Source organism: Cydia strobilella, chromosome 15 (genome assembly GCF_947568885.1).
Source record: "Cydia strobilella chromosome 15, ilCydStro3.1, whole genome shotgun sequence".
NCBI lineage: Eukaryota > Metazoa > Arthropoda > Insecta > Lepidoptera > Tortricidae > Cydia > Cydia strobilella.
This window is the reverse complement of record NC_086055.1, coordinates 6,129,682-6,154,256: the sequence shown is the minus strand read 5'-3', so window position 1 is coordinate 6,154,256 and position 24,575 is coordinate 6,129,682. Positions and strand designations below refer to the sequence as shown.

The 24,575-nt window shown below is 42.9% G+C and overlaps 1 protein-coding gene across 1 annotated transcript in view; it reads right to left on the bottom strand.

Annotated features, from left to right (window-relative positions):
* Positions 1-797: 797 nt before the first annotated feature.
* The window catches only part of LOC134747875 (nuclear factor related to kappa-B-binding protein), a 33,938-nt gene continuing 10,160 nt past the window's right edge, over positions 798-24,575 (bottom strand). The window contains exons 10-29 of the mRNA XM_063682549.1: positions 22,457-22,630; positions 18,381-18,527; positions 18,036-18,123; positions 17,377-17,595; positions 16,775-16,996; positions 16,057-16,266; positions 14,366-14,461; positions 14,158-14,247; positions 13,017-13,185; positions 12,605-12,672; positions 11,980-12,270; positions 11,267-11,402; positions 10,323-10,507; positions 9,810-9,875; positions 9,504-9,588; positions 9,334-9,398; positions 8,568-8,646; positions 7,694-7,749; positions 5,221-5,271; positions 798-3,805 (exon numbers count right to left, since the gene is read on the bottom strand). Of these exons, the coding sequence (XP_063538619.1) occupies positions 3,665-3,805; positions 5,221-5,271; positions 7,694-7,749; positions 8,568-8,646; positions 9,334-9,398; positions 9,504-9,588; positions 9,810-9,875; positions 10,323-10,507; positions 11,267-11,402; positions 11,980-12,270; positions 12,605-12,672; positions 13,017-13,185; positions 14,158-14,247; positions 14,366-14,461; positions 16,057-16,266; positions 16,775-16,996; positions 17,377-17,595; positions 18,036-18,123; positions 18,381-18,527; positions 22,457-22,630 (2,638 nt within the window). The 3' untranslated portion in view covers positions 798-3,664. The remainder of the gene's footprint in view (positions 3,806-5,220; positions 5,272-7,693; positions 7,750-8,567; positions 8,647-9,333; positions 9,399-9,503; positions 9,589-9,809; positions 9,876-10,322; positions 10,508-11,266; positions 11,403-11,979; positions 12,271-12,604; positions 12,673-13,016; positions 13,186-14,157; positions 14,248-14,365; positions 14,462-16,056; positions 16,267-16,774; positions 16,997-17,376; positions 17,596-18,035; positions 18,124-18,380; positions 18,528-22,456; positions 22,631-24,575) is intronic.

Here is a 24,575-nt window from a genome sequence, read left to right as displayed (position 1 = left end):
GTCGGTGACCCTAGTTCTACTGCGGATATCATCATTTCTGACTCTATCACGCAGAGAAACCCCGAGCATAGCTCTCTCCATTGCCCTTTGCGTGACCTTGAGCCTTCTTATGAGGCCCATTGTTAGCGCCCACGTCTCAGATCCGTATGTCATCACTGGCAACACACACTGGTCAAAGACTTTTGACTTAAGACACTGCGGCAATTTGGACGAAAAGATACTGTGGAGCTTCCCGAACGCTGCCCAACCGAGTCGGATTCGACGAGTGACCTCTTTCTGGAAGTTGGACCTACCTAACTGGACTGTTTGTCCTAGGTATACATAATCGTCAACAACTTCGAGCGCAGAGCCTCCGATTAATACGGGAGTATCACACTAATAAATATATAAATTATAAACTGTAATACATATCATAGGCCAAACACGTTGCTGTTTACCGGACAGGCCTTCATAGACCATTCTATCAAGGGTACTCTAAAATGAGGAGTGTTATTTTATGTTAGAGGTAGCATTGAGAGGGTCAATTTGGAACCTGTGGGTTTTATAAGGAGCTGTAATATTAATAAGTTTCGAGTCTGATTATTTTACACCATCGCAATATTGTGTTTTTTTTTTATATGTTATAGTCAGCAAACGAGACGAGCCGCCTGATGGAAGCGGTCACCGTCGCCCATGGGCATAAGCAACATGATACAAACTTAAACCTCATTCTCATAGGATCTGCATTATACATCTGGATTATAGTAAATGGAGGCATCCCTGTCTCTTTACAAACGCGCAAAAAAATAAAACCAGCATTAAATTGACTTAATATATTGCATTCGTAATTGAATTTCATGTCGAAACAAGTATAATATGAAAACAACAAAATAAATAATGATTCTGTTGTGACGTATTGCATTGCACCATTGAGAAACAAGTAAGGTTAGTGCTGCATCAGTTTCCTTACTTAATATATAATAAGTTGTATGGGAGGTATTGTAAACCGTATTAAAAGTTTTAAACTCGCCGAAAACTTGTTATTAATGAGTTTTTATCTATGTATGGAGTGAGCACTCTAAGCTTACTTGTTTCTCTATGATTCCGCGGACAGGGACAGATCTCTACGTGGCTTTCTGCCCGAGATAAGACGTCGCCAAAGCAATCGACCGATCGGCTGTGCTTTTCAAAACCCTGTCTGCACCATTTGTATGGGTGTCTGCTTGGCTCTACAGTTGAGTACCTTTTCATATTGTGCATTAAACTTAAATTAATAAATAATACTACATAACACACTGGAAAAAGAACTCGACGGAAAAAAGGCCTTTTAAGGTACATTTTTCACTTTCAACCATCTACGTTGACAGATCGACTGATTCGGCACTTTAAAATAAATAATAACATAAATATTTCATAATGTCTCGCTCAAAACTGACACTGGTATATACAATAAGTTGAGAGTTATTAATATTGAGTTAAACTTTAAAAAATCTTTACAACTAATTAACACTTCTCATAAGCATTTATACAAAAAAAGTTGCAGCCTTACGAGCAATTTACAATGCAAAATACTGGCTTTGTACATTTAATATTGTATTATATATAACATACATAGCTATCCTTCTATGATATGAATAAGATAATAAATTTCATTGCAAAAACAACTATTAGGTACCCCTTTACAATCACACACTTAAAACATTAAAAACCTCGATTCGAGCCAATTTACTAACATAACTTCTATGGAAACTTAATATTTTCCTTCTAGATAAACCGCTTTGCAATTAAAGTAAATATTCTATTTACATATGAAAATAATCTGAACGAATCCACGAATTGCTATTCCTGCCGAGGCATATATAGTGCTTTTCTCCAAACTAGCGAGGAAATAAGGTAAAATAATCATTATTTAAGCATCAAGCATTATTCAAATCAAACCTTCATATCAAAATCGTCAAATACAATTTCCCTCTTTAATTATTTTTTTAACAGTTTAAGGCACAACTCATACTGCCATTCAGTACCATTCAATATTGGTTCATTCAATTTAATTGTGCAATAAAAGCTGTATGTGCACGCCTTAGATCCTTAAAAAAATACAAAAGTAATGTAGTCTTTGATTTTATTAATCAGTGTTTGCACGAATATACACGACGGTCTTGTAAGAACGAAACATGAAAGCTGGTTTATCATCACCTATCTCACTCTATCCTATAGCTTAAAATGACTGCTGACCTGTGTAGAGGCGGCTATAAAAATAATTGGCAGTTTGTATTGATTTTTCTTAGCGTTTACATATTTTTAAAAGGTAAAAAACAATACAGTTATAACTTCCCGTCCGCTAAAACAGGACAGTAATTATTTGATTTTTTTTACTTCCTTTACTTCCCGTTCTATAGCCAGTCAAACAAGTTTGTCAGTAGAAAAAGGCGCGAAATTCAAGTTTTCTATAGGATGATAACCCGTCGCGCCTACATTTTTTAAAATTGCCGCTTTTTTCTACTGGCGGAAATGGCTTGACAGACTATATTTTTGCTACAATAAGGTGAACATTTCCGAGCATATTGGAGAAAAACAACTTTACAGTTAGTTTTAATAGGTAGTTAGAAACTCAGGTGCTCATTTAGTTTTACTTAGAATCAGCATCAAACGATTCATAAACAGAGATTATTTACTTCTACAATAATTATGAGGGGATACTTTGGTTAATAGTTTGTTTACCGATTTTTATTTATCTCATTCAATAATCTGTAAAGTCAAGAAACTATCAATTTTCCAAGAAAACTAATATAACTTTTAGTAAAATTAACCGCATGTGTGATAATTTGATACCAACTGCAGATTTGCATAGATAATCAAGTCTAACTCATTCAAACATACACAATATCAACTATAAGTAAACATATCACAACAAACTGAATGTTCACATATCATCCTTCTGTCATTTGAAAACATAAGTAAGCTCTTGTGAATTATATATTTACACACTCGAGCATTATGCTACAACTAAAAATTTATTTACAATGGCAGAAACCCACCAATAATGCTGCTCTGCTTTAAATAAGAGTTATTTCTTGTGGATACATACCTATTCCATACAATCGTGTAGTTTAATAGTAAAAACTAGGTATGTCATTAGTATTAAGTTTGAAAGATGGTAGTTACCAAGAATACAACTTTTGCATTGTGGCAACATGTTGGGTTGTCACTGGGTTCACATATGTAGAACTAAAAATGAAGTTTTAAGATGTGAAAATTGGGTAAGACTCGGTTTACGGCCACTGCCCACTTAACAACATAGACAACATTTCTTCACGATGAATAGGCAACCTAGCACGTGGCTCCTATTTTTTCAGTCTATGTAAGACTTTATGGTGCTACCAGTAGTATCCTCAGCCTATATTAATCTAGGTATACAAAAGAACCGTCAACACATCGCATGGTTGTCCGTTCATGAGCACCCTTCGTACCGCGTTAACGGCGCTAGAACGCTAGCTATTTTGAACTTTACACCACTAGCCTTAGAGCTGACTTTACTGTAGCGGTGCACCGGTCGTACCAAGCGCGTCAGTACATGTCTGGCGCCGACGAGTTTTAGTTGCTAGCCGTCCATGAGAATGCCCGAAACCGCGTCGAGCTCATGCTAGCTAGTTTGAACCTTACACCAAAATCGTTAAAGCTCAGTTCACTGTGGCGGGTGCGCTGGCCGTAACAAGCGCGCGAGTACATGTCTGCCTCCGACGAGTTTGAGTTGCTGACCGTCCATGAGAACACTCCGCACCGCGTTGACGGCGCTAGATGTCGCCACCGTGGCGTTCGCCCCCGCCTGCCCAAATCAAATAATTTGCTGTAGTTAAACCGTTTTAAATCATTTAATTTTTAAATAGTTTTATACACAGTAATGCCAGGTCAAAGTTTCGTATTAGCCAATCAAATGTGTGTATTTTTTATAAACTAGGACCACAAACTATTTAAAACATCTACTAAAATGCGCTTATTTCATAAAAAAAAAGGATTAAAGTACCTATAAAATAAAATGCACAGAGCTCCAGAGAACTAGTCCGAAATAATCAAAGGATTGTCCGCGTGCAAAAAAAAATAGGAAAAATATGGCAGTTTGTTAATATGGTGTTAGTCAGGGGGGTGTCACTGCGCAGTTTAGGTATATTTGGCCGGCGCACCGCCCGGGAAGGAGTATGGCAGTGGGCTGCCGCTCGGCTCGCACGATAGTCGTGTCACGTGGCGCTCGCGCAAAATTGTAAATACGCAATGGCTTCGAAACCTAAATCGCGATCTAATCTGTATAAAAGATAATGTTCTGTTTACGGATGTCTGAATAAACGGAAGAACAAGGAAGCAGAAAAAACTTTTTTTGTAAATTCCGGACTATATTTTCAAAGGAATAAGTACTTCTGTGGCATACCTACTTCCGTGAGAATCAGACATACTATCTCCGGCTAAAAATTGTATGTTTACAGAATCAACGTTTGTAATTCCTACATATTTATCTTAAAAATAATAAATCAGTAGGTATAGGTACAAAAACTGGTCAAGTGACAACCCCGTGCCGACACTCGCAGCTCGGTCATAAAACTGCGGCGCGCAAAGAAGATTCACGGTTCGTGCGCGGTTATAAGTTTCAATTTTGCTTGCAGGCGGCGAGTGTAGGTATAATTTTATACCTAAATCTGGCTTTTGTGAACGAGTGAATTTTCTGTACGGTAGTACTATTAGTTATTCTGTGTGTTAGTACTTATTTTGAAAAGAAAAAATACAGCAAATATTACATGGATTTTACTACCGAAATACTACTTTTATTTTCAGACGTAAAAGAAAGAAAAAGGCCCATCACCAAAATTTTAATTAGTTTAACCGACCTCCAAAAAGACAAGGTTTGAATTAGACGTACCCATGTACCATTTTCTATGTTGTCATCCCTAAACCAATGTTGTTTTTGTTAAGTTTGATGAACCCTTTAAGTTGCGTTTTTTTGGGAAAGAAAATAGTGTTACTACTGGGATATAGGGGAAATGAAACATAAACACGAACAGCAATTAAGCATTATGTTCGCATCAGGTCATGGAAGTCGATAGTCATAAATATTTCATTTACTAGTATTAAATGAAGTGGTACTAATTATTACCTACAACCATTTTCCTCCCTCAAATTCAAATCAACCAAAACCCTATGCATGCTCTACATAAGAAAATCATTCAAACATGCTTAGTGTCAAAACTTCACCTGCTGAATTTTAATTCCTTGGGGAAGTTTAACTTGTTGTATCGGATTGACCTAGAATGTAATTTTAGCTATTATAATTTTCCTGCAGAAAAACATTAATGCAAAAAATGACAATAAGGTTTGACCAATAAATTTTTTATTAATGTAGGTTATAAGTGATAATTTTACAAAGAATTTATGTTTCAATCCTTTCACCGGTAAAGACGTCAACAGACGTGCACGGCTTCAGCCCAATATCGCCCTTCATGCATTCCGACCAGGCTTAAGATGACGCGCCGCACACAATAGGGTATTTGACTTAGTCAAATCAGTTTCTTTTTTCGATCTGTCAAAACGATTTACTACTATGGAATTTATATGAAATACTAGCATGTGACGTCACAATCAAATTACCTACTCTTTATAGTTCGATACGGGTTTTGAAATAGAAATTATGTTTGAAAATAACTGCTGTCTACATTTCTCTATTAATCTTCTGGTGCTTTATTTCATGCATGGTGTAAAATAATTTAAATACAGCCAAATTACCCTAAAGGCGTGGCGTCCATAGAAATAAGAGCCCATCAACGTGCTCACTAGCGCCACTGGTGAATAATTGTGATTATTCAAATTTAACGACAGATATTTAAAAAAGGGGGCCGCTATGTAGTGTATTTTGTAATAATAAACCACGTACCATGCATTCACCACGCATGCACGCATGTAAAGCCTGATCAGTAATATATGATCATTGTCAAGAGGGCGCTGTTCATTCTCATTTATAGGGTGACAGTTCAGTATAGTATGAAAAAATTAGTTACAGTGAAATTCCGCAACATGGCGCGTGATCATATATTCCTGGTCAGGCTTTACCATGTACCTTTTGAATACATTATAATAGTTTTTACGTTGTTGGATTCGTCAATCTATGTACCCAAAGTTAAACGTAAAAATATAGTCTCATTACTAAGTCGTGTGAGATGTAGTCCCAACAGCATTCTAAGAGAAATTGCTGATAGGTTTGATTGTCCGATCCTCAAGCACTGGACCGAGCAAATTAAAAGTGTAGCGCAATTTATAATATAAGTAGGTACCTATTGTATTAAATACTAACACTAGATTAAGATTTTGCTTGTATTACCAACACTCTATGGATGCATTTGTTTGTCCGAAATAAAGATTTTATTTTTTATTTTTTATAAAACGTTTTGAGTTCATAGATCGACGAATCCAGCAACATAAAAACTAGTTTGATATATTCAAAAGGTACTTAAATACAAAAATACAAAATACAGTACATAGCGGCCCCCTTTTTTTAAATATCTATCGTTAAATTTGAATAATCACAATTATTTACCGCTAGTGAGCACGTTGATGGGCTCTTAAATACAATTAGTAATAAAATGATGGCCAAAGCATAGGCCAATCCACCAGGTTTTTATATGCATCTCTGGATCTCAATGGTAGGAGGTAATAATCCTCCGGGTTCCCCCCGAGAAATACTAAGTATCTGAAGTCAATAAATACTTTCGGAAGAAAGGACGGCCGTCGGACACAAAGTATTTTTAATTTTGTCTTATTTAGTTAACCTTTTCATACTGAAAACCACTAAAATTGCTATAGTTGACGTATCTTTTAAAATTTAAACTATCGTGAGACATATTTCAAAATATTTAGATCACTACGGTTGACGACTCCAGGTGCGGACTGCCCCGCGCCCCCTGCCCCCGCCCCCGCCACCGCCCCGTCAGCGCGCGCGCAACGAGCGACGAGGCGGGCGGGGGCGGGGGCAGGGGGCGCGGGGCAGTCCGCACCTGGAGTCGTCAACCGTAGTGATCTAAATATTTTGAAATATGTCTCACGATAGTTTAAATTTTAAAAGATACGTCAACTATAGCAATTTTAGTGGTTTTCAGTATGAAAAGGTTAACTAAATAAGACAAAATTAAAAATACTTTGTGTCCGACGGCCGTCCTTTCTTCCGAAAGTATTTATTGACTTCAGATACTTAGTATTTCTCGGGGGGAACCCGGAGGATTATTACCTCCTACCATTGAGATCCAGAGATGCATATAAAAACCTGGTGGATTGGCCTATGCTTTGGCCATCATTTTATTACTAATTGTATTTAAGAGCCCATCAACGTGCTCACTAGCGGTAAATAATTGTGATTATTCAAATTTAACGATAGATATTTAAAAAAACTAAGGCGGGCGGCGCGGGCGGCGCGGGCAGTGCACGGAGTTCAACCGACGCGAACACGAGCGCCTGAGGAAGGACTCCCGAAGAGTCCGAAATCTATTTAGTTATGTGTAATGGATTGGAGTAAAATAAAATCTGTTTGAACCTAGTACAGTCAGCAGCAGAAGTTGTTAAGCGCGAGGTGTTCAAAATTAGGTTAACGCGCTCTTATTCTCTTAACTATAAAGTCGCGTCATGGTCATTTTGAACACCTCGCCCGCTTAGCAACTATTGCTGCTGACTACATATATACCTGTTGCAATTTTAACAACGGCGCCGAAGAAGTGGACGTAGTAGCTGCCTGCGAGCCTGAAATAATTTAATACAATTATAACATTTACACCCCCCTTACACAACCCGCATCTATTCAAAATAATCAGATTTGGTAATTGCCTTTATTATCACATGATACAAAATTTATAAACAAATTGCTTCCAAATGATAGTAATGATATAAAACTTGATAAAAATGGAAAACATTAAACATTTTAGTTCATTTATTTTAGGTCATAGATCCGAAAACATACTTATATTAATAATTTGATTAGTGATCATCGTCATATATTTAAGAGTAAGACTCTTGTCGGTGGAGCAATTTCCATGTTTGGCGGTCCTCTGCCTTCTCTTTGACAGCCTGATACGACACAACGTTGAGGTTTTCCTTTATTTGATGCATGTACGATCTCCTTGGTTTTCCCTTCTTCCTCTTTGCTTCAATTTTCCTTTCTATGATGTTTTTGATAAATTCGTCGTGTCGTATCCTGATAGCCCATCCCAAGCATCTTTCCTCTAATTTTGTCTATAGTTCTTAACAAACTCCTCCTCTCTCCTACTATACCTACGTAAAACCTCTTCGTTGGTTTTATTTTCAGTCCAACAGATCTTTGCCATTCGACGCCAGCACCACATCTCAAAAGCCAAAAGTGCATCTCAAAAGTTGATTAGTGATGTGTTTTTTAAATAAATGCTCTGTGGATGACTGTGGCGCCACCATGGCTTGTATATAATACATAATAGCGTCATTATGTCGTCGCGTGAGCATCGTGATGGGGGATCGTACCGCGTGCACATAGCATTGTTACATATTACGGCCATAGGTATTACTGTTACACTTGAGATATGACTTACCAATATTGCTAAATACTATAGTTTGCGAGGAGCCCGCGGCACCGCTCGACGTTACCCGTATAGTGCTGCCGTCGCTTTGCTGTCAGAAAAACAAATAATGTAAACCCAAGAGAATATATAGGATAGAGGGGTAATGGCATAGTAAACTTTGTAGTCACAGTAAATTTACTGCAATGTATCGACACACGGATAAAAATAAAATATCAAAAAATGTATATATACACGGTGTTACTTGAGCCACTGAAAACCTGAGACACCCCAACAGATTTTTTTTATTTTGAACTCATTTTGAGTATTTATTCTTTAATCCGATAAATATTTAAAAAAAAATTCGTTGTTTCTCTTTTTTTTTCTTAACAATTCTATTCGACTGGTAATTCTACACAAGATGCTTCGTCGTTTTAGTGACGTCAAACAATTGCTAGTTACCATCATAAACACTGTTAACAGACCACTTGCATACCTTACTGCAACGAGATAAAGTTTACCAATAGTTAAGGCTGTTGCTCATTGACAAATAACATGCCAAATGCTAGTTATTGTTGCATTACAAACTTGTAAACTGGGCATGTAAAAAAATAAAATAAAAAAAAATACCCCCATTAAAATATAGCGCAATCGATTTTCCTATCGATTCTGAACATACTGTTTTTAGGTTTTCAGTGGGTCATGAAACACCGTGTATATGGATAAAAGATTTTTTTTATTTGTATTTATTATTTTTCAGCCGAAAGCATGTCAGCCGGCACGGCAGCATTAGGTATACCTGCAGGATGAAGTTGTGGAGCGGCTTGGCGGCGGTGAGCAGCAGCGGGCGCGCTAGGCGGGCGGTTGCGGCGGCGTGCGCGTGCGCGTGCGCGTGCGCGTGCGCGTGCGCGTGCGCGTGCGCGTGCGCGTGCGCGTGCGCGTGTGCGGGCGCGGGCGCGGACGCGGACGCAGGCGCCAGCACGCGCACGGCTGCGCGCGCACGCCCGCCCACCATGCGCGCGCCCACCATGCTCTCCAGCGAGATCATTTGCCCCTGCAAATATACAACGCTTTTATTACATTGTGCTGGAGAAAATTCAAAATCACTATAGCGACAAAACGGCTTTCCGCTGCGGCACCTGTTCCATATGTGACTACTGATAAACATAAAATAAAAACCATTTGTTTAATTATATCGGGGACCAAAAAAGGACGATGATAGCTGATAACCTCCCGTAAATTTTCTAAATTAAAATTACAAATCTTTAACTATACCTGAGTAAGTAGTTTGGCTCTGATCGGTTGCGCGGACTTGTCGCCGGCCGCCTGACCGCGAACCAGCTGAAAACGAAATAGAAAAAATAAATAAACAAAATGTAACAAGTTAAAAATCAGACTTAAACACTAAAATATAATTACAGCGTTAATTTACGCGCTTGGGCGTCTGACCGGAGAATACCACCGTCTGACCATTAGGACCGCTGGAAAGCTGGAGCTTTTGACCAAAAAGCTGAACTATATATACTTAGTACTTAAAAGCACAGGGCGGACACGCTATACATCAAAACTCACTTGCGTTTCTACGTTTGAACGGCACGTCTGTACACGCGGCATGCGTCATGGTGTGAGTAAGTTGCTTAAAAACAAGTACTGAGCGGTCGGCAAAAGGTCGTCAATCTGCTGTCGCGGGGCGAGATAATTCGAATCGGGGCGGGGCGATGCGTGGCCGTTCTGTATGATAATACTATTACTTATTCTGTGCTTTAAAGGTCTAAAGGGCTTAGGTACCTGCGCCATGGACTTCGGCGTCTGACTCGCCAACTGCACCGTCTGACCGCTAGCCAGCTGCAGTGTCTGGCCGGAAAGTTGCACCGTCTGACCACTGGGTAGCTGAAGCGTTTGACCGGAAAGCTGGACTGTCTGACCGCTCGGTAGTTGGAGCGTCTGACCAGCTAGTTGCACGGTCTGGGAACCTAAGAAAACAAAAGTACAGGCCTCAAATACCCCGTTTTTTATAGATAAGATTTTTTTCTAACCTCAAAAGTAGTGGTAATAAACTTTATCTTCCGAAATGATAGGGTTCCTTTGATATCTAATATTGTGGTACAATAATATGTCAACGACACTATAATTCAGTGCATAGTTACTTAGATTAAATTTTGGAGGAAAAAAGTTACCACTACTTTTGAGGTTATGAAATTTATAATCTAAAAAAACGGACTATAGAAATAAATCTCAATGCTTAATAGTATTTAATCTGTTCTGTCTATTTACTAAGTAAAGTATATGTTCGACTAGGTATTTACAGCTAAGTTTAACAAACTATCTGTAACAAAGTAACAACTGTGACACTTTTCTTATCAAATTAAAAAGAATCGTAAGTTCAGGCCTCGGTGGCGCCTAATAGAGCTGAAAGAATTATCTATAAAAAAAGTGCAAAAGAAAATTTAATAAAATTTGTATCTCGTAAGACGCGTCACCAAGAAGCGTTCAGTGAAATCGTGCCTATATCCGTGAAAGTGAACCGAACTGAGGAGTGTCTTTTCAAAATTGTTTATTTGTCTATGAAAAACCATACAAAAATAAGCCTCGAGTGCCTTTTCACAAGGCTTATTTTTGTATGGTTTTTCATAGAGAAATAAACCCTTTTGGAAAGACACTCCTCAACTATGATTTAGATTTAGACGTAGGTATAAGCTATCCGTCTAAAATTGAATACCTATATATATTACCTAGTTGCACGCTCTGGCTGGTGAGAACGTTCTGACCAGCTAGTTGTACAGTCTGAAGATTTCTGCCTGCCAGTTGGACTGTTTGACCGCTTGGTAGTTGCACCGTTTGCGTCGGAATTACACCCGGCGCGGCTACCTGCAAGTAAAACAAAAAACCTTATTTAATTAATGTCCTGACGAAGGCCCACTGGATTTTTGAATCTGAGTCGGTAAGGTGGACACCTAAGAGCTCAGAGAGAGACTTTGATAACTTAAAGCCTATATATTAAAATTTGCACCCAAGAACTAAAAGGACGCTGGATGGCTCTAAAATAACGCTAGACTTCCGTCGCAAAATCATCTTTTTAAAATCAGTATATTATTATCAAGTCTAAAAGAAATATCAAATCTGAACACTTTTTGTTGAAACCGTTAACCTTTTGGAAGCCAATGACGGGGATCCAGGTCCAGCGCCAAAGACTGATTAATTGCTTAATCCGTCACGGACCACAGAGCAACATAGACCTACGTGTATGTGCATAAAGTTGAATTTCAGTTTTGACAATTCGGTGACGTGGCGTCCAAGTCACAGCTATTGTGTTTGACACGGCGTCGAAAGGTCAACAGGCTCGTCAACTGTGACGCCCTAGCGGCAGTAGTACGGGCTGCTCGCGGGCAGTAGTGCGAGGTGGGACGGTTTGAGGATTCTTTCTAAGTTTTACATAGTATCATACTTGAACGCTCTTGACGGCGTGTTGCGCGAGCTGCACGCTCTGGCCGGCCAGGTGCACGGTCTGCCCCGTCAGCTGCACGGTCGAGGCCGGCACGGGCTTGTGCGCGCGAGCTGGCAACAGGCTGGTCAGCTGGAGCGCCCTAGTTGCCAGCTGTACGGGCTGGCCGCCGGGGAGGTGGACGGTTTGGTTGGCCGCTAGTTGTAGAGTGCGGCCGCCGGCGAGTTGGACGGTGCGCGTGCCGGCGGTGGCTACGCTGGTGGAGCTGTGCGCTACGGTCGTCACGAGGGAACTCTGTATAAGGGGGATACAGATGTAGTGCATAGTTGTTTGTCATCGTATTTTCACGGAAACGCACGAATGTGATATGCTATTTCAGTCAGTCTCTGTACAATAAGTACTGAGGTTAACAGAAGTAGCATGACAAATACGAACATCTCCGAGAAAATACGATGGCAAACAATTATTATTACTAAATCTGTACATAGTTAGTAAGTATTAAAAAAAAACTAATTACTCAACTGCCAAATAATTTAATGTTTGAAAAACGAAATGATAAATTTACTGCAAATAAATGTTTCTTAGTATTATAAAATTTTAATGAGAAAACAATATTTTACGGGGTTACCTGCGCGATAGTCGTAACGGAGCTGGTATTTGGCACAGAAGTCCGTTTCTTCGTCGCCATCGGGGTGGCTGTAAGCAACAATAAGTAATCTTGTTACTATCAAATCGACAAGAATTCCAAGAGCAGAGTCCACATCCACCGAGGAATGGAAGGAGACGGACGCACATTAAAAGGTCGGCAGCGGGCACGTAACACCTCTGGAGTTGGAGGCGTCCATATGCTACGGGGACCGCTTACTATCAGGCGGGCCGTATGCTTGTTTGCCACCGATGTGGTATATATATATATATATATATATATAAAAACATCGGAAACGCATAGATCCGATACTAGATAACGACTTGAGATTAAGTACCCGAGCCGACTCGATAGTTCTGAAAGTATGTAATCGTACAAGTAATGTAGACGATACCTTGGTGCAGCAGGGCGCGCGGCGATATGAGCGACTTGCCCGCGGCCCCCGCCGCCGGGCTCAGCACGCGCACCACGCCGCGCCGGCTGCCGGCGCCGGGGCCGGGGCCGGGGCCGGGGCCGGGGCCGGGGCCGGTGCCGGTGCCGGTGCCGGTGCCGGTGCCGGCCGGCTGTACTCAACACATTACAACGGTAACATTTATACCAAGCAGAGCAAGGCTTAGATAGATAGATAGATAAAACGTTTATTTGGATGCTGCAGAAACACACAATTTACAAATAGGTACATTACAAACAGAACAAAACTAAAATACATGTACAAAATTGCATATACAAAAAAATTATAAATTAACGAAAAATTGGTTTACTTGCTGTACGCTGTGTGCATTGCAGCAAAAACAAAAGGGTTCCAACTCAGCTATACGCTTCACTCTTTTGAGCAAAGCACTGATATTCTGCCGGAAACACAGAACATGTATTCTAAAGACAGCAGTCCCGCTACTCCCCCCCCCCCCCCCTCTGCCACGCATACGGTAGCTATACTCGATAAATTTTTGAATTTCGAATCACGTCACCAATCCTACTTCAGTCGGCGGACCACATGTCTTTGAACGGACCAATCACGGCACGGGACTCGCTCACCTCGTCCCCCGCACCCCTGTATTTTTGGCAGCATCGGTTTCATGAAATAATTGCTCTATACGAGTTCTTTAGAAATAGGTGTTCTGTGGCCGGAAAGCAGTTCACGTTACAGTTGGGTAAATATGAGGGTAAAAAGTACGGTACTGTAAAGTGTGTAGTTTAGTGGTGTTAAAATGTTCCGAAAATGAACTACTTACTACTTACTAGTCAAAGGATTTTAAACCATCTATACAGTAGTTACATTTCATGTTTAAACAGAAGGCTAATGGCCGAGAGTAGTCGCGAGCGAGCGGCACCGTGCAACTACGTATAGATTGTAACCACAGAATGAAAATTAACTGCGATAATGGTCAGAGAATATGCAGTATTAAGATTAATAATATCTCTTCCAGATATATTAAGAATCAAACGTGAAATAGACTTCGATTCGTATCCGTTCTATTTAACATAACTTTTAAGCTATTCCCCCTTATCATCGTATAAGTAAAAAAACGACTAACCTGTGAAATAGGCGTAGAGACAACTGCAGTGACAGTCGTCTGTACTGCAGGCGGCCTTATGAGCAGCGATCTTGTGCCTTGTGTTACCTGCTGATATTATTCATTGTGAATTACATACATTAACCAGTTTATTTCGCTTTCTTTTAATATGAAAACCAGTTTCAACTAGGTATGTTTTAAGTATTTAATAATATTTTGTTGTTATTACCTTGTTTGGTGCCGGATGTAACGTTATGGTGGATACAGGTTGTACAATGGAAACAACAGGCGCAGTGGGTTGACTCGTCACTACCGGAGCGGTTATCTGAAAGGCAACATCACAAACCTATAACCACTCTGCCTGTTCGTTTATTAACTTACTCATCCTTCCTTTGCACCCTGGGTACCGCGAGGGTTACTAGGGTTACTAATAGGGAATATTACGCGAAATTCTGCGTAGGAGGCGACAGGGCGCCACTACCACAATCTGAAACTATCGTGAAACAAGAAAATTTCTTTATCTAACATCTCTGTCACTTGAATTTAAACTGTTGTGAGACATACTAACATTAAATCATTTTACGATTTAGACTCACTTGTTTTAGTCACTCGCGGGACATGTTTCGGACGGACAAGGATCCGCTGGGTAACCCGGGCGTCTACGAGATACCATGCGACTGCGGTAAATCCTACATAGGAAAAACCGGACGCAACGTGTCCACAAGACTGTTAGAACACATACGGAGTGTAAAGAAGATGGAATGCAGCAACTCCGCAGTGGCAGAGCACGCCCTAGATACAGGCGCGTCGCACTATCTTCGGTTTGACAAGGCGAGATTACTGGTACGAGAAAAATGCTACGTACCAAGTAAAATACGTGAAGCGATCGAGATTGGGCGGCGCCCTAATTTCAATCGGGATAGCGGCTGGGCTGTGCCGCCAGCATGGAAGCCTGTGATTCCTCAGCAGAATGCCGGTGAGTGTTGTGACAGTGTAGTGGACATAGTGAGTTCGTGCTGTGTGGCGCTACAAGTGTTGGGTGACCCAAACCCAAACAGACCACTGTGCCCGCCTACAACGATAGCGCAAGACCTCCCCCAACCGGCTTTCTCAGCGCGCGCGCAGCGAGCGACGCGGCGCGCGGCAGCGGCAGTACGCAATACACGGTCGTCGTGAACGCTGCTCGCACTATTAGTGCTTGAGAAAGGAGACCTAGGCTCTCCGAAACATGTCGCGCGAGTGACTAAAACAAGTGAGTCTAAACCGTAAAATGATTTAATCTCTGTCACTCTTGCATATTCGAGCGATAAAGAGGCAGATAGCGAAATTTCGGATTGGCGTTTCCCGGTAGGTCCTCTGTAAACAAACCGCCTTGGTGCATCAATGTCATATTTTATTATCTCTGAAAACTTGTCAAAAACCTGTTAAAGGTACAGTAGGTAGAAGTTACTCTATGGTTTACTAGAAAGGCTATTTCTGCACTGTGGTGGCAGAACATTGCAGTAATATCCCCTATTGACAACGTACAAAAAATGGTAAGTACCTTCTACCGGAAAACGTTATTTAAAATAGTAAACAAAATCGAATGAGTGGTTCGTAAGGTTGGTATTCCATTCGTCCAATTTCTATGTCCAATGTGCATTGCGTATCACTCTCTCACCAAGCAAAATGTGAACCGCAAATACACATTGGACAAAGATAACACCGCATGATAATGTAATGTTCAATGATTCGCTGCAATTCGGACGAGAAATTAGTATAAAGTAAAGGGTCCTAACAACGTAAGAAAAAAAGTCGTGACTTTGTGGCGAAGCCTCGACCAGCAGCGCCCTCTATCTGAGCGGCAGCTGCACGGCGGACGGCGAGGGCTTGGTTGCAGCTGGCTTGGGCATGAAGCCGGCTCGGGCATAATGAACCTACACTCTGTGGAGCCTCGACCAGCAGCGTCCTCTGCCTGAGCGGCGCCTGCTGCACCGCGGTCGGCGAGGACTTGGGCGGCGCGGCCGGCGGCGGCTTGGCCGGAGGCGGCTTGGGCACGGGGGCCGGCTTGGGCGCGGCTTGCTTGGGCGATGGAGGCGGCTTCGCGACCGGCTTGACTGGCTGGCTCACTGGTTGAGCTGGTTTCTGGACCTGTTAGATAATTAATGTAGATGCAGATGTACGGGGCAGTACAGGAAACTCCTGTTTATTAACGAAGTGTCAAGTTAAAGTTTTCGACATTTGCTTGTATTGTGTGGGGGGGGGTCCTCCTTATCGGCGTTAAGCGTACTAAAGTAAAGATAAACTTGGCACCAGGGCACCATGGGCACCAGGTGGCAAACCCTCAACCGCTGTATTCAGTCCGCATCTAACAAGTATGTATAAATCCTACCATTCGGAACCAGATTAACTACCTGATAAAGCTTATTGCAATAATAAGGAGTTCCTTCTCTCGCTTGGAGAAACTAAGCTGGCTTATTTACCCAGATGGGGTATGTAATGTTAAACCTTAACAGCGTTGGCTGGTTTAGCTGGAGCGGGTTTCGCGTGCTGACTTAGATTGGCCTGTTTGGCCGCTTGAGCTTTGAGGTTGCTTTTCACGGCCTGGGCGACCAGGCTGGCGTGTTTGGCCGAGTGGACAATGAAAGAATCATGTTACCTTAACCACATTGACCGGTTTGGCCGGAGCGGGTTTCGCGTGCTGACTTAGATTGGCCTGTTTGGCCGCTTGAGCTATAAGGTTGCTCTTCACGGCCTGGGCGACTAGGCTAGCTTGTTTGGCCGACTGGGCCATGAGAGCCGCCTTTGGTGTTGATTTTTGTTGTGGGGACGGCTTGGGCGGAGTTACGGTGGGTTTCACTTGAGTAGGGGTCGGCCGCGCCTGTAAGAATTAAAACTTTTTATAAGTACTGAGATATACACATATCAATTAAGTTACAGTCTGGCAAAAAAGAGTAGAAATTAAAAAGTGGCAACACTGTAGTGTCGTCCCTTTCAAATCAATCTAAGAAAAACGGGACGACACTACAGTGTTGCCACTTTTTAATTTCTACTCTTTTTTGCCAGGCTGTAGATTTGCTTATTTGGAACTAACAATATAAAATACCTAAACAATTTTTTCATGTTTAATACCCTCAAGTATCGGCTAACGCGACAACCATAGGTTGGAGCGAGACAGCGTTCGGACCTTTCGTTCCCACCTATAGTTTTCGCCTTAACCGAAGCCAGTCGCGCAATGTCGTGGCCAGGCCGTAACAGTACCTGCGGCTCCGGCTTGGCGGGCTTCTGCTTGGGTCGGTCTCGGGCGCGGGGGCGGGCGGGCGTGGACGCGGGCGCGCGGGAGCGGGCGGGCGTGGATGCGGGCGCGGGGGTGGCGGCGGCCAGCAGCAGCTGCGCGGACCCGGGACCCAAGCCGCCCTCCACGTCCACGTCCACGTCGCTGTCCGACACGGATGCCTCCGTGCCCACTTCCAGTTCCACCTGGAACAAAAACTCTATGTCAACGATCTCTGTTCAGGCAGCCAGCTTTCCGATCGGTCACATCTTTACGATTACCGACTACGAAATGGACAATGCGCAAATTTTTTAAATTGATATTCAGAAAAATAATTAGTCGAGCAGATCTCTTAATAAAGGATGCGACCGTGAAAGAGCTAATTAGGCGAGTCCAAAAATAACGAGCCGCCTCGCCAGGACATTACCAGTATTAGTACGTACGTAGTAACAACAATTATTTCTCACTTTCTCATTCTCATTATTTCCACACGAACTTCACTCACTCTAATGACGAACCTTGTTGTGGCTTAGTCGTCGTGTGTGGTAATTTCCTCGCCTTTGAGTAACAATTAGTACTCAAGCAAGCACTATCGGACTTGCTGAGGAGTGATAACAGTATGAAACTATAATAAACATGTAGTTACCGCTGGTGGCGGCGTTACAGGCTCGGGCTCTCTTTTCTCCGCAGCACGACGCCCGCGCGCCGTTGACTTCAGCCAGTCCTCCTCTGTCCTGCACACGGAATATAAAAAACGTGGTCGAAAAGTCTGTATTTTTATTTCAATATTCTCAAAATGATTGTAACGAGCCCAATTTCAAAGATATTTAATTTAATATCATTCCTAGTTAAGTATTGGACACACTGCACTTTAATCTCTACCAAATATTCAAAAATGAGATAAAAATCTACAAAACATTGGTCAAAAATTTCAACAGAGAATAAAAGCGGCTGAAACTGTAAAAACAACTTAAAGAAAGCACTTTGTTACCTGTTTCTGTGCAAATATGTCCAAATGGCCGTCCTTTGGTCGTATTTGACAACAGGGTCCCGCTTGGCAGACAGGAGCCTGTCTAAAGCCGTCGATAACGCGCTGAGGAGCGCCTGGTCACTGCACGTTGAGATCCATTGAGACATCCTGGATTGAGTAAAGGTTGAAACAAGTTTGAAAGGCGTTAGGTTAGATTAGGTGATGTAATGGGTAAAGATCACGGAGTAGGATGGAGATGGCAAGTGGGCGTTCCCGTCTATCCGACAGTTAGTAGCGACCGACTCACTTTATGCACAGACTATGCTCAGTTGTTGTGTAAACTTCATGCTCGAATGACATTCACGTAGTACGTACGCTCGTCTAACAAAAATTGATAATTAAATTTAAAATGCCGTATTGTGCAGTATTAAGCTGCAGAAATCACAGCGGTTTAAAAAATCTTTCACGTGGAGGTATTTCCTAACACCGGTGGTTATTTATTTAAATATAATCCAATAAATACGAAAAATCTGTTTATTTTGCATGATTTAGGAATGTTCGTTAAGTAAATCTATATTTTATTAGTTAGAACTTAGAGTTCACAATCCTTTGTCACTATTCTTTACGTTTATCTGGAATATTCGCTATCCTAAATGTCAAATAACTTCGCTACTCAGATGCTGCGCAATGTCGATATTTATATCGATAAAGTTAAAGTTACGATATTTCAAGTTTGCTGTTTGGTTTGGTAATAAATTATTATTTTAGACACGTTTCTAATTATTATTTGGGATAATCAATGTCTTAGTAAATATGGCAGCTCTGGTCATCAAGCACTAAGTTAAGTCGGGGTCATTTCATGGCAACCTTTCAAACCTTCGTATTCCTTTACATATGTTTTTGTTTTTTACACCCATCATATTTTCATCGTTAATATAATTAGACTAGGTACTTAATGCACTTATGCGTACAATGCATGCAATGTGCCATGAATAAAAGTTTTATATTTTCTATTTCTTTATCATTAATTATTGTAGGTTACCACAAGATGCCGATATTAAAAATAAATGGATCAATGCTACTGGGCAAGAAAATTAGTTTCCGCAAAAATATAGCACCATTTGCTAGGAGCATTTCTTAGAGAAAGATTTCTGGGGATAAAATTGCCATACATCTCATCTAGCGTCCACACGCAACTTAGTTACTAATTTAGTAATTATTAGTGACATTCGGGCTCACTAAATTAATAAAAAGTGTTCCGTACCACGCAAACTAGCGTCAAATATTGGAATTTTGCCGCCCCCCTTCCTGATTTGATAGGTCACAATCTTACAATCAAATCAAGTGGGATCGATGAGCCAGTTTCATGTATGCTTTCACACCATACAATTAATTTGACAATTTAATCAGGTTGTCCCGTCTAGATTGGCCTTAAATGCTGCTACAAGTAAATATATTGTTAAAGACGAATACTTACCTATGTAAGTAATTGCAGATTTGTGATTACAAAATAACAGCAATACCGAGTTAATAGACCTTTAAAGAACTATGATTTTATCTGTTTGACTTTAAGATATATTTAATGTTCACATTAACAACCTAGTTGGTCAATTAATAAGAAACAAATTTCTAGTTAGATATTTGTTGTACTGTACTACATATTATTTTTCATGCAATCACGATTATCACTACCTATATTATAATCATAAATAAAGTATCATCTAAATGTGTTAAAACATACGGTAATGAAATATCAATACCTAACTGAACACACAAATATCGATAAAACACTCCGATTACACTGTCCCCTCCCTATATCGTCGAATGGAAAGAAGTTCCAACGGTTAGCTACTCGCAGGCGTGTAGAGATCTCGAAAGCACCAGTGTAACGTGACCGTGAGATCCGTAACAAACCATGCGTAATTAGACCTTACTTATACTGGTTTTTTAGCCCTTTTCTCGCCTGTAATAAGTAAGTGATTTTAAAATTATATAAAATAACGCCATCTGGTGTTGAGTAGTTGTATTAGGTGAACGTTGAGCGAGCTTTTGTGAGATGAATGAGATAATGAAAGAGTCGTATGTCATATAGCTTTGACATTATATTTTAAACCGTCACTCATGTAGCCTACAGTTGATATTCGTTCGAGAAATGTCCACCGGTAATAACCTTTTGGTATGGAAAGTTGCTACGAATCAGAGCAATTTTGTAAGTGTGTGACATATTTTAACGTGGCTATGAATGTGTGAGTTTAGCGACGCTGGTTTTCATACTAAATAGGAGTCATTTCACATCCACTAGTTTATTAATTCGTGGTAAAGATAATCCGTCCAGTAGAAAAAGGTTGAGAGAACTTCCAATCCTGCCACTTGATTCAAATAATTGGTGAAGTAGTTTTATGGTGCTATTATGGTAAAATCCGAGCACGAAGACCGTCAATTTATGAGCCATGGGACTACATGTAGTTTTAAGTATTTCGTTTTCATTTACTAAGCAATATAAGTCAATCGCACGCAGCCAATCCAAAGTTAAGTAGATATAATGAAAAATCTATGGAAGCGTTAAATCGGTGACCCGTTCAGTTACGAATCGGACTAGTTACAGTTTGTTTAGTGCACTCACTTGAGCAGGGTGAGCACGTCGTGGCGGGTGCCCTCGCCGTTGGGCAGGCGTGCCACGGCGTCGCGCACGAGCGCCAGGAAGGAGGCGTGGCGCGGCCGCGAGGCAGCCAGGAGGCGCTGTATAGTGGCACTCACTTGAGCAGGGTGAGCACGTCGTGGCGGGTGCCCTCGCCGTTGGGCAGGCGTGCCACGGCGTCGCGCACGAGCGCCAGGAAGGAGGCGTGGCGCGGCCGCGAGGCAGCCAGGAGGCGCTGTATAGTGGCACTCACTTGAGCAGGGTGAGCACGTCGTGGCGGGTGCCCTCGCCGTTGGGCAGGCGTGCCACGGCGTCGCGCACGAGCGCCAGGAAGGAGGCGTGGCGCGGCCGCGAGGCAGCCAGGAGGCGCTGTATAGTGGCACTCACTTGAGCAGGGTGAGCACGTCGTGGCGGGTGCCCTCGCCGTTGGGCAGGCGTGCCACGGCGTCGCGCACGAGCGCCAGGAAGGAGGCGTGGCGCGGCCGCGAGGCAGCCAGGAGGCGCTGTATAGTGGCACTCACTTGAGCAGGGTGAGCACGTCGTGGCGGGTGCCCTCGCCGTTGGGCAGGCGTGCCACGGCGTCGCGCACGAGCGCCAGGAAGGAGGCGTGGCGCGGCCGCGAGGCAGCCAGGAGGCGCTGTATAGTGGCACTCACTTGAGCAGGGTGAGCACGTCGTGGCGGGTGCCCTCGCCGTTGGGCAGGCGTGCCACGGCGTCGCGCACGAGCGCCAGGAAGGAGGCGTGGCGCGGCCGCGAGGCAGCCAGGAGGCGCTGTATAGTGGCACTCACTTGAGCAGGGTGAGCACGTCGTGGCGGGTGCCCTCGCCGTTGGGCAGGCGTGCCACGGCGTCGCGCACGAGCGCCAGGAAGGAGGCGTGGCGCGGCCGCGAGGCAGCCAGGAGGCGCTGTATAGTGGCACTCACTTGAGCAGGGTGAGCACGTCGTGGCGGGTGCCCTCGCCGTTGGGCAGGCGTGCCACGGCGTCGCGCACGAGCGCCAGGAAGGAGGCGTGGCGCGGCCGCGAGGCAGCCAGGAGGCGCTGTATAGTGGCACTCACTTGAGCAGGGTGAGCACGTCGTGGCGGGTGCCCTCGCCGTTGGGCAGGCGTGCCACGGCGTCGCGCACGAGCGCCAGGAAGGAGGCGTGGCGCGGCCGCGAGGCAGCCAGGAGGCGCTGTATAGTGGCACTCACTTGAGCAGGGTGAGCACGTCGTGGCGGGTGCCCTCGCCGTTGGGCAGGCGTGCCACGGCGTCGCGCACGAGCGCCAGGAAGGAGGCGTGGCGCGGCCGCGAGGCAGCCAGGAGGCGCTGTATAGTGGCACTCACTTGAGCAGGGTGAGCACGTCGTGGCGGGTGCCCTCGCCGTTGGGCAGGCGTGCCACGGCGTCGCGCACGAGCGCCAGGAAGGAGGCGTGGCGCGGCCGCGAGGCAGCCAGGAGGCGCTGTATAGTGGCACTCACTTGAGCAGGGTGAGCACGTCGTGGCGGGTGCCCTCGCCGTTGGGCAGGCGTGCCACGGCGTCGCGCACGAGCGCCAGGAAGGAGGCGTGGCGCGGCCGCGAGGCGGCTAGCAATGCGCTCGCCGCACCACCGCCGGCGCCGCATCGAGCGCAAGGACCTACTACTGCTCGATACCTGCGTTCAACAACACAGACATCTTTACTAAACAATTAAACACAGAAGAACGGTCAGCACCCAAAAAGCTCAGCAGCTCTTAAATAAATCACTTTCTTATTATTATTTATTAAAGTTATATTTCATCTTGGCCGTATGGTGGCCCGCTTTAAAATAGCGCCATCCCTCACATAGGAGTGTCTTACGAGGCGACTAAGTTTACAAACGGAGCAAGTTCAAGCTATTCGTTGCAAACCAATGCTAAGAGGACCATATCCCCTAGCATTGGTTTGCAATCCATCTAGGTCCTAGATCCTAGGTCCTAGATTCTAGGAGAAGGATACTCCAAAAAAACCGGAATGGAGTCCGTAGTAGGGTCCAACCTGAAATAAGCGGCAGATTCCTGCAGCCGACCTGTCTCCACACGTATTGGCTCCCCTTTCCTGTGGGATAATACAGTGAAGCCGAGAGGGTAATGCGGATGCTGGGCATCCCTGCGTTTCCTTAATTCCATCCCAGGCGGTGTAATGGGGTGTCTGGCTAAGCTAAGGTCAATGGTGATTTCATCTAAACAGCTATCTTATTCATTGCGCTTTTCGCGTTTTCTGTTATAACCTCATAGCCTCAACAATACGATTAGCGGTGGGATTACTCTGGAAATATTACAAAACGAATTCTACCTTGTCTTCATAATCACGAGCGAATTCTTAATGATTTTTTTTTTGACTCACAAAACAAGTTACAGACAATTTTAGAAATTACAGTATTAGCATACAGTTCAGATCTAGACTATAACTCTAAGCTTGTGTGCACAGAAGGATAAGAAGATTTAATTACAATTTATCGCTAGGGAGGTGAGATGTAATTTCTTTATTTTTCTTTTCTTTTCTTTATTTAGAAACATACAGTCTCTTATATTAATAAGTTGTTACAATATAGGGTAATAGACTTATAGACCTACAGTTTCCTAAAATAGAGTATGAAAGCCATATGACATAAGTACTTAATTAAACTAGAAATAGAAATTCTAAGCTGTCAAATCAATGTTACAAAAATACTCTTTCATTTTAACAAAAATAAAACAAAAATGGATAAATTGTAAAAACAGACAAAAAGTGCAATTAAAGTTAATTATCTAATTAAAGCCTATTATAACACTTCAAGGTCAGTCGTTTGAAGGTATAAAACTTTTTATTTAAAATATCTAAATTATTAAATTTATCATGATTAGATATGCGAGCCGCGCCGGCTAGCCGCCGCCATGAAGAGGTGGCGCGCCGCCGCCGCCGCCGGCCTTTTCGAAATTCGCGCCGCGACAGCATTATCAAGCTCACCCGCGATTGGCCAGCGCAAAAAAAAATAAAAGCCGTACGGTACCGTTTACCAGATTTAGAAAAAGAAGCCGATTCCCAAGTGCAATACTTTCGTTTACTTGAAAAGCCAGCGCGCACTTTCGAAGATGATAAAAATGACCCTATTTCTGATGAAGAACAGGAACAGGATTTATTTACCCAAAACGATGGACAGCATCGGGTTGGCGGGTTGGATAATCCAATCCAATTAAACTTGGATCACGTTCCAAGTATTAAATTAGCAACACCAACACGTTGGCATAGCGTACTTGAAATGCTCAAGAGCATGATCCACTGCTGCAATCGCAGAAAGCTTGCACCTTGAATGTGGCATTGGTTTTCAAGTCCGAAATAAAGGATGTGTTGAATTCTATCCCAGAAGACGAAACCTTTATCATAATGCTGTCCTTGAAAAGCAATATGATGAAGCAAGTTGACAAGAGGTTCCCTACAACAAAAGCAACCATAGCAACAGCTCTGCTAGACTACGGGTTCATGGGACTGACGGAGATAGATGTGTATCTTGAAAAGCATAATATGACTCGTGCATCATTTCTGGCTGGGTATTTTAAGGATATTGTGGAAACCAGTGACAGCGAGACTACTCAAGCAGT